Genomic DNA, 10,646 nt, shown 5'->3' on the forward strand with positions numbered 1-10,646 from the left:
GTGTGTGTGTGTGTGTGTGTGTGTGTGTGTGTGTGTGTGTGTGTGTGCGCGCGCGCGCGTGTGTGCGCGTGCATGTGCTTCCACACCTACAACTTGCTCTTTATGGCTTACAAATTCCATTTCTCTGATCTATGCTGCTGGGCAAACACTGGGGCAAAGCATCTTGGAGTCCTCACAGATGGAGGGCTTCTTCAAGCTCTGGCTGCAGTTGGACCTGCATCCCTTTCATTATGGTCAGATAACATGGCAGTTATGGTTTCTGTGCTCTTGTATGTGTAAGTGAGTTTTTAAAAGGCTCCTTGGAAAAGCAGTCCATAAATAGTTATGACATCCAGAAGGACCCAAACTGAAAAAAATCCACAAGACTAGAGCTTTAGCAAGACATCAAAAATGTTCCATTTGCTTAATAAATTGATTCTGCCCAAAGTCTTCTTTAATTCTTACTGAGATGCAAATATCCAACCTTAATTTGAAGTCAGGATTTTTAAACAAAAAATTTTGCTTACTTTCCTTGCTAAAAATGTTCCTGGCTAGCTCATAAATGCTTATGTGTAATGACAAAACCTTCATTAGATTAAGAATTTTTTATTTGCTTAAAGACCTGGCAGGAAACCTTTTCATATGATCCACTTTGTTACCTCAGAATCTCTAAAGCAATAGTTTACCACTTTTTTTGGGGGGGGGTGGGGGGAGTAGGGTAAAATAAAGAGTATTTCTTAAATTCATCTTACTGTTCTATGTGAAGATTTTGGTGTGCCATTAATAAATGTATCTGATAATAAGAATATACCTTTGCCAAGTCTATATCCCCAAAAGTCTCTTTAGAGTCTTAAGTATACTGATTTCTAAAGGTGCCTTGTAAGTCAGGCACAGCCTTAAAATGGTCTCTAGAAAGGAGACAAGGCACCCAAGGTGAAAAGGGGGAAGCCAATGTCGCAAGGCTGAGAACAGCTCTGCAGGACAAGACATGGCAAAACAGAGAAGGTGTGGTTGCTTGATGGTTTCTGGAGATGCCAAGTAAAGTATGTGCATTTTATGACTCTACTTTTGTTTGCTGTACAGTGTTAAAAGGTATTTTCTACGTCAAGTTTTATAAAAATAAAAAGTCTGTTTTTACTGTGGGTACATGTGTGCATGCACACGTCCGTGTGCATATTCACGTGCAAGTACGTGTTGTTTTGAGCTATGTGCAAGCATACAGCACTCTTCACCGATGTAACACTGTTCCTAAGAGAAACTTTCCAAAGCTAGACTCATGTGCAGAAGAGCATAGCCTTCCTGCTAGTACTGACACTTGACTGTCACTTGACACAAACTCCTGTGGGATGAGGATATTTACAGTTTCTTCCACCCTTCCTTCATTAGAACACCTTTAAAAGCAGACACCTGTTAGGGCCTGATCCTATAACGGGTTTTGGTAGTGTGTCAGAGATGGTGTTCCTCTTAGGACAGTGGGTTCTTCTCCACATTGTCATCTTCAAACTGGTTGTTCTGCCATTTCCATTCACTTCCTCAAAGTCAGGGTCAGTCTGAAAAGTTAGGAAGCATGCTTACTATGGAACAGTTGGCCCTCACTCAGCTGCCTGCTCAGAACATTAACGGAGCCCTCATCAGACTTTATAGACATGTTCTAACCTTTTTACACTAAAGGGAAGTTGAAAGCTGCATGCTGTTAATGACTGCCTATGCTCGGCCTGAACTTTCATGATATTGAAAATAGATTTAATAAGTCATATGTAGTTTGGCTTAAAACAAAATAGAAAAAGAAAATATAACTCAAGAAAGGAGCTACTGTTTTTTGATGGAGTGTTTTTTGTGGTTTTGTGTGTGTTTTGTTTTTTGTGTTTTTGGATGAAATCCAGGATCTCAAACCCAGGGCCAGATACAGGTTCCACACGTTTTACCACTTAGCTACACCTCAAGTGTCTCTGTGTTTTTAAAATAAAGAGTATACGTAAGCCTAGAGAAAGTGCATCTCTTTCTGACTATTTAACCCTTTGTTACAGCTGTGCTTTAGAACACTGCTTTATATATTTAAGAGCTTTCATCATTTCACACACAAATCAGTCCTTTTTTCTTGAAAGAGCATGACAATTACTGTGTCCTCCTTACAACATACTTAAGAGAGAACAGAGACACTGCGCTACTGACGTAGGTATAATGCTAGCCATCAAACCTCACAGACACACAAACACAGTCTGTAAGAGAAATATCAGACAAGATTGCTAAGGCAGTACTTCATTCTCATGTGATATACAGGAACGCACTCATTAAGTACAAAATATTTGACTAGCATTTGTAAATGTTTTGGATAAGAACAAAAACAAAGAGGAAACAAATTTAGAAAATTAATTTTCAACAAGAGTGAATAGTTATAAAACCCCTACAAAGAATCTGGTATTCTGGACAGAAAATATTCATGATAGGACTGGTATTTTTTTTAATACCAGAAACAAGAAAATACACAAAAAAGTCTAAAAGGGCACATGAAAAAAAGATACTGGGGTACCTTAACAGGGCTCCCTCCATTTTAGCATTAAAAGTACAGCACCTTTTAGCACTGAATGAACAAAGACAATTAGAAAAAGTATTTCTCTAATTTACCTCCTATGTAGCTCTACCACACCAGCTCCTACATTGGTAAAGAGGCTTAGGCAGTGACCGTCACAAACTGTATTTACCCCATTAGACAAGGTAAAGCTCTGGTGACTGAAGGGAATTAATGAAGACATTACAAATGAAAAACTCAGGGTTCTACAAATGCTGAAAAATAACTGATTCAGGCAAGGATCATAACTGCGCGCATTAAAAAATCCATTAAGTAAAAGGTTGGTGGGAAACAGAATTGCTTAACATGGTGTCAGAGGACCTTCTCACTGGTCTTTGTTGATGACTGTAAAGTGGAAACTAAGTTTTATATTACAGGGATCTGCCAGCTCAGGACAACCTGAATTTCTATTTCCTAATATGAAATATTCCTAAAGTGAAATATTCCACATCACTCATGAAGTTATTTCTTAGAAAATATTAACAATAAATCTCACAGGTTTTTACTAGAGATACAACAAACACAGGAGCAAGTTAAAGGACAGCAGAGTATTAAGTAGACAAAGGAAGGAAAAGAAAATTAAGGAGTCTTTAAAGATTAAACCATCAACTTATTTTAGAAACACATGGAGACATTAGACATTGTGCTTATCCTTTTTGATTTTTTCATGAAATGCATGCTGAAGAATTTCAGGCATACACATGCATAGAAGTTTGGTAACCTTTAAATAAGACAGAAAAAGAAAAAGGAGACATAAAAAAAATGTACATTATTAAATCCAGGAAGCAAGTAAGCATTTGACCAGAGGCAATGATAGAATCTGTTCTTTAAGGCGTAATTTGCTTAGCACAAGACTTTCAGAAGACTCAGCAATGTTCCCTGAAAACAAAGAGAGGGATTCATCAAACATGCTAACTATATTGGAGTAGATGGCCATGAAAGTAGGATTTCAAAAATACGTCAATAAAAGTTTACTGACTTTGCCAACATTCTTAATCTCTCATCAACCGTGATTCTATTAAACACAAACTTCAATAAACATAGCTCACAGTTATTTGAGGTCATAGGTGCCTGGCACACTATTCAGCTAAAGGTAAATCTCACTAGGACAACCCTGTACATGGTACTTACCTTGAGTCATATGCACAACATATAGTCTGCCGTAAGAACACCATCAGTTATGAAACATAGCCTCTTAAGAATCAGTTATCAAAACAGCAGATGTGTTACAAAAACAAAAGCAATCTGACAACCTGAAACTTAACCACTTCCCTGGCACCTTGAATTGTGCCTGTGTTTGCTCAGTGTCAGTTATCCTGGCCCAAACCACAGGACATGGATTAGAATGACAGATACTCTTATCAATCCCAATATATTATCCTGTGTAAATTCAGCTTTATTTAAACAATTTAAAAATGTGGAAAAATGAAAACAAAACAAAAAAAAAAACCCAAACAACCACCAGATTCATTGATAACCCAGATGAACCCTCAGATTCACTGATAAACCCAATGAACCACCAGATTCATGACCACAGGGTCCAATCCTACATTAACTAGCTGATGGTGTTATCAGTACCTGCTCGTCATTCTGGCTGCATTTCACTGGTGACACTGGCATATGAGGATTAGCTTCGTCATTTACTCCACACTCTGTGCCAGACAGGAAATCCCGTAGTTGAATCTATAGGTGATACATGGTATAATAAAAGTACAGGACACCGAATACTATACTCCATAAAATTCTGCACATCGTCACAGATGTCCCAATGTAAAGCACTGCTGGACATTTGTGGACAGTTATAAATAAGCATACCATTGTTTTCTACATTCTTCTGTATATTCTCACAAATCCTTTTAAACTGAAAGATAATTACCATGGTTAAGAAGGGACATTCTATTTAATCTTTTGATAAATAACAAACATATCTAAATATAATTCAATAAATTATAACTAAGGAATTTTATAATATTTGAGGGTCCAGAATTTTATCAGATTATGTCTATGTATATATCTTTTCTCATCAATATAACCCGGAACTTAGATCATCAGTAGATTATGGTTTCTCTTTAGCTAACAGTACTATTTGTTATAACAAACATTTCATTACACCCTCAGGTCTTTTCCCTTCTAGGGAAACTACTAGCATCTTCATGTCAAGTCCTGTAGCTCTTCCTTTAAGTTCTTTAAATTTACTGTTTGTTAGAATAGTAATTTGTAAGTCAATACACTTGCTATACTGAGAAATCTTCCTCATATTTTTCTGAGTTGTCGTGAAAACAGTTTATTTTTCATAAAAATTAGGAGGAATTACTTAAAAGTATTTGTTTTTATATCATTACATAACAAGTTTCCGCGTTTCTTTATATTTTCATGTTTTATTTGAAAAGTTAATAGACTCATCATTTTTATAACTGGCATTTTTATAACCTATTAGTAATTATAAGAAAAAATGAGCCAACATAGGGGGAAGCTCCTAAGTTACAAATGCTGAAACATCTTATACAGTAAATTCCTACCACACAGAGAACTGGGGTGGATGAAATATTGAACTAACCCAATGGCTGATGCTGCCAGCCTGCATCTATTTGCAGTAGATTTCCTGATTTTTCTGAAGGTTGGTCACCCTCCAAAAAAATGTCTCCAATTCTGACACAAATTGGAAGAAATATTTTCCGCCCAACCTGAAGCTTAAAAATAAACCTCACCTGCCTCTTAGAGCATCTTAGACCTTATGTGCCCTTGGCATCTAGTCAATACTGTTTTTCCAACTCAGTTTTCGGTTTCACCCAGTAACTGCTGATTCCACTCTACCAACACACTTTTAGCTGCCTCTCTGAGAAGAGCCAGCACACATGTCCCTGTGCCTGAAGAAGGGGTGGATTAAAACAGGAGAGAAGGATGGGGTTGAAAGTAAGGGTGTTTACAGTTTCACTATAAAAGAACAAACTTTTTTTTTTGGATAAAGTGGGTGGTACAAACATTTATAAGAGTAATGCCAGTTTATGTTTAGTGGCCATGTGTCCAAAAAAACAAATGTCTATGCCCTGTGTGGACCTCGGAGGTGGCATCTGGCTGATCTTCAGTGTTAACCCGGATCACTGGTTTCTTCTCGGTTTCAACAGTGAGCTGGTGCTGCGTGGCTTCCTCGAGGTTCTGGAGAAGGCGACTTTCCCACTGCCTCACCCGCTCCATGGCAGCTGCCAGCTTCTTAGGGTCTCGCTTCCTCCTGCGAGTTTTGTAGAGAATCTTGGGTAACGGCGAGTTTTGAGGCATGGCTGCGAGACTCTGTCGCTTCTGCGGTGGTCGTTGGACCATTGAGGCTAATGCAGAGGTACCTTCCCCAGGAGCTGAGAGGTCCTGGCAGGGCCTTAATTCCCCACAGGGCTGCTTGGAAGCCCTGGAAATGAGCTTCCTTTTCCTAGAGACAGCTGTGGTGCTGACCTCTGTTGTATGGACAGGGATATCCTGGGAAAGGCGTGAAGACATTAGTCCACCTTCCACACTCGGTTCACAAACGTTCAGGGTGTCTCCTACAGGTTTCTGGCTACAGCTAAGAGTAGCTTCCTCAGGAGTCCTGTCTTGTGTGAATTTTTTAAAGCGTGGCTTCATCAGGAAAAACGAGTTCTCCAGAGATCAACGTAGGAACCTGCGCCCCTGTACCCTCCTACAGTCGGACCGTTGGAGCACGTGCTCTAACATCCCTACGTCATCACACAGCATCCCCAGCAGGTGCATCTTCTTTGTTAGGTAAGATCCAACGAGTCTTGTGCTTAGGTTTTATTGGTGAATTTCTGTAAGCACTTGATATTTCTGTGTATTCTAGGTGTTATTCTCTTCTCTAACAGCTCTCTGTTGTTGAGAACGCATGGCCAGCTGACTCATCCTTGTCTGGCTGACGTGTTCCCAGTCTGTCTCTCTGTCTCTCTGTGTCTCTCTGTGTCTCTCTGTCTCTCTGTCTCTGTCTCTCTCTCTCTCTCTCTTTCCCCCTCTCCCCCTCTCCCCCTCTCCCCTCCCCTCTCCCTCTCCCTCTCCCTCTCCCTCTCCCTCTCCCTCTCCCTCTCTGAAATGATGGTTTCTACAAGTAATAAAAGATAACACGGTCTTTGTGCTACTATGCACAGCCTTAGAAGAAAGCAACAAGACTGTCGGACACCTGCCGAAGTCAAGGAAGTCTCTGTGTTCTCCCAAGCCTTACCAACAGGAAGTAATAGGACTAATCCTTGGCTAGAGAGACAGAGAACCCTGCTACCCCACAGACATCTGTTGATCTAACCCAGAGGGTCCTTAGATCTGTGCCTAAGTTCTTCAGAGAACTACATTTCTGCTGGCCATAGGTCTCTGATGTTGCAGTCCAGATACTTAGAGTTCTTTTCATGTGAAATTCAACTCTGCCCCAAATCTCTCTCCCTAATATTCCAGTTAGAATCCAAAGTCTTGTATGCTCCCAGATGGAGAATTATAAACTAGGGAGTAAAGGTTCAACTTACCATGTTTCCAGAACTACCTCATCTTTATCTTAATTCCCAATAATCTCTGCATTATCCAAACTATAACATATAAGAAACAGAGCAACTTTATTAAGGCCATGAATTCAAAAGCATAAGAATCAGAACAACTGGGAGTACTGTGATATGTAACTTTAAGGACACAGCTCAAATTAATTAGGGTTACATTTAATGTGCTCTTGAAAAACCAACCCAGAGATATGTTTTGCTATACAATTGTGTTGTTGGTGAAAATTTCCTTTTAGAAAATACCTGATATTTATCAAAGACCAAGCTGTTAGAATTTGAGAGTTTTCTTCATGAACTGTCATCTTTGCAGTTTCAGTTTAATTTCTGGAGTTCTGCAGAGATGCTGACATTTGCAGACAATCTTCCACACGGACAACCTGAAAAGCAGCCTTTACATGTCCCATTGGCTCAGTGAGGAAATGTGTTAGAGAAAGCATCCCCCTAAACAGGAAACACACAGGACGAAAACACTGTGCCCAAGATTTCAGGCATCTTCTCTTTTTTCTTCCTGTAACTCAGTGCTTACCTATGATTAACTTTGTACATGAACTTTGGAGGGCTAGTCAAAAATCAGCCCTATAGGCAAGAAAAAACAAAACACAAAACCCTTCTTTCAAGGTGTTGCAGGTGGACAAGCGAAGACCATATGTGAATGAGTGCTTGAAGAAGTTATAGCAGGGTCTGCATGCTGCACCAATGAGATAAAGACAGCAAGCTGCGCTGACTCCATTCTCCCTTCCCGACTGACTAACAGAGTGCTTGCCTCCACCCTGGCACATTACTACTCTATATAAAGACTACGTTCTCCATATGCCCTTTTTCTCCGGTCATTCTCCGGTCCTACTGTCTCTCACAATGAGTACTACTATCCTGTGCTACCTTTGACCATTTAAGTAAGAATCACGTGGTCTTCTACAGGGAGTAAAATAGCTTCTACTTTCTTAAAACACATTTTTACACCAGAGATTTCTATTATAATGAACTTATGCTATCACTAATTACCATATAAGGGCTTAGTATCTCACAAAATATAGTAAATAATTCCTAATTCCAAATATAATTATTCAGCCATTACCAACATTTACTTATTTCTTTATTAGCACACAGAAAGTAATAAAGTATTTTCAACACTCAAAAAATAAAACTTACACATACACAAATAGATTTTAAACAGTTTATCAATTCTAGTATAAACAAATCTAAGGAATGCTACAGCTTTTAAGTTTTTTTCTATTAAATTAAACGTTTATACAGTGAGGTCTATTGTCTCAGCTACTACATCGCTATGTTCTCTGATGGTAACATAGGACATGTCTACCTAAGAAGCTATGAAACCGTGTAAACCAACTGTAACAACTGTTCATACAACATACACCTAATAAACATGAACATTCAACAAAAAGGAGAAAAGCTGTAGACATGTAATCTTTGTTCTAATTCAAAAGACATCTGACATTTGGAAATTATTTCTTTGCCAAATTTTTATCTATTAAGAAAAATGATCTTATATCAAATAACAATGTCACAAGCCCATCAAAAATATTTCTTTCGAGTAAAAACTAGGCTTTGGGTAACTAAATTTTCCATTTTTTAACATGATTTAAAAAGCAAAAATTTATCAACTTTTTGTCTTTTTTTCTTTACTACTAAAAACAAAAGCATATTCTCTGCCTCCCACCATACTTTTGACACTAGTAACTCTATCTGTAGTTTAAAATAAAAGTATCTTAGCTCAACTTTAATATGATTAAAGTAGAATTAATTTTAGAATACTTACAGAGGATATCGTGTTATTCTCACAATTAGAAGTCAAGATGCTACATTTTTTATAAACATCAATCAGATCTAGTGTATTACTATTCTTCAAGAAATTATCATATGTTTTCTTAATGTCTTCATAGTGGTCAACAACTTTCATGTTTTCAATGGGCAAGTTCAGTTTCTCGTGTAAGAAGTACTTCCATGTCAGTAAGACATCACTGAGACAGACTGTAAATTCTCCATTGTACTGAAAGTTACAAACAAAGGACAGGGGTAAAGTTGAGTGCTTAATGTTTGAATGTCCATTTATCTCATTGATATGAGAGATATAAATAGCATGCTGGTAAACACAAAAACTTTGATAATTTGATAAAATATAAATAAGTAAGCATGTTTGCAGATAAAGAAATTGGTAAATGGGGTTGGGCATGATGGAGTGCACCTTTAATCCCAATACTTGGGAGGCAGAGGCAGGATGCATGCAAAATATACTGTACTCAGCTACAGGGTTTTTTACTCTCTTAACATTCCCATAGCCATGAGGAATTCCCACATAACAGAATATATTCCAAGTACTGGCTTTAAAATCCAGTCTTAGTATTCAGGTTATTGATACTAGGACTTGATTTCCATTTTGTTACTACTACAGAGAAAGAAAAGTATCACTGCAAAACTAGGAGCCTAGAAAGATTTCTGTTTCTTCCCTGGTCCTATATACACTAAACTATAATGAAGAAGTGCTAAAAATCAAGTTTCACTCTTTTCTGTGAGTACTCAGATGCTACTAAACAGACAAATTTACTCTTCTACTTCTTGGCTTCTGTTTTTCCTGAAAGAACCCAAAAGATTGTGATCTCTACACTAGTATGTAATTGATAAGAGATCCAGTACCATTACCGACAGGATTTCATCTCAGTATAAAAGCTTTCCTTAAAGTATCTCCCTGGATAGCCACATGATAAATTTTCAGCAGACACACTAAAGGCTTGCTTTTTATTCAATGCATTCTTTTCCCATATTAATATGTAAGATATTAAATAATGGTGACTTCCAAAAAGCACCAGCCTTAACTCATTAAAAAATTCTAACTTCTCATTTTCAATTCAGCATGGAAAACAAATATATTTTAGTATCCATATGTGGGTCTGTGAAATGGAATATATGCTGCCTTCCACCATTTTAAGTTTTTTCCAGTTTCTGCTAATACTAAGACTTTTACAAGTCCCATTTAAAGATGAATAGGTAATTATGTAGTTAAAAACTGTTATTCGTTGAAAATGAAATCTTAATCAAGAATATAAAAAAACAATGCATCCAAAACAGACATTTGAATTATTAAAAATTTCTATCTTTATATCTTTTATGATAATAAGTCATATATGATATTTGAAATCCAGACTTTAAAACAGCTTTAAGGGACTCTTCCTCCACCAGAAGACACTCCAGCATCCAGATCCCCAGATAAACCCCCAATCTACAGACTACGAACACCCCCCCCAGCATCCACCCGGCTACCTCCAACAGCCCCTCCTCTCCTCATCACCATATCCCAGCCCACACCGCCAGTGGAAGCCCCCTGCTCCACTAGAGGCCACACCAGCACCCAGAACTCCAGCCTCCAACTCAGGCAAAGACCCTCTATTCAACTACAGGCCACTCCAGCCAGAAGATCAGAGAGGAAACAGAAACAAAAAAAGAAAGAAAAGAAAAGGAAAGGAAAGGGAAAGGGAAAGGGAAAGGGAAAGGGAAAGGGAAAAAAAGGGAAAAAAGGGAAAAAAGGGAAAAAGGGAAAAAGGGAAAAAGGGAAAAAGGGAAAAAGG

The 10,646-nt window shown here is 38.1% G+C and overlaps 1 protein-coding gene across 2 annotated transcripts in view; it reads right to left on the minus strand.

Moving 5' to 3' along the window:
- Positions 1-10,646, minus strand: part of Parpbp (PARP1 binding protein) — a 39,356-nt gene that overhangs the window by 26,203 nt on the left and 2,507 nt on the right. For both annotated transcript variants that reach the window (XM_028778059.1, XM_028778060.1), the window contains exons 2-3: positions 8,843-9,073; positions 4,127-4,231 (exon numbers count right to left, since the gene is read on the minus strand). In XM_028778059.1, the coding sequence (XP_028633892.1) occupies positions 4,127-4,231; positions 8,843-9,073 (336 nt within the window). The remainder of the gene's footprint in view (positions 1-4,126; positions 4,232-8,842; positions 9,074-10,646) is intronic.

This window comes from Grammomys surdaster, unplaced genomic scaffold (assembly GCF_004785775.1).
Source record: "Grammomys surdaster isolate TR1022 unplaced genomic scaffold, NIH_TR_1.0 322, whole genome shotgun sequence".
In the NCBI taxonomy this organism is placed as follows: Eukaryota; Metazoa; Chordata; class Mammalia; order Rodentia; family Muridae; genus Grammomys; species Grammomys surdaster.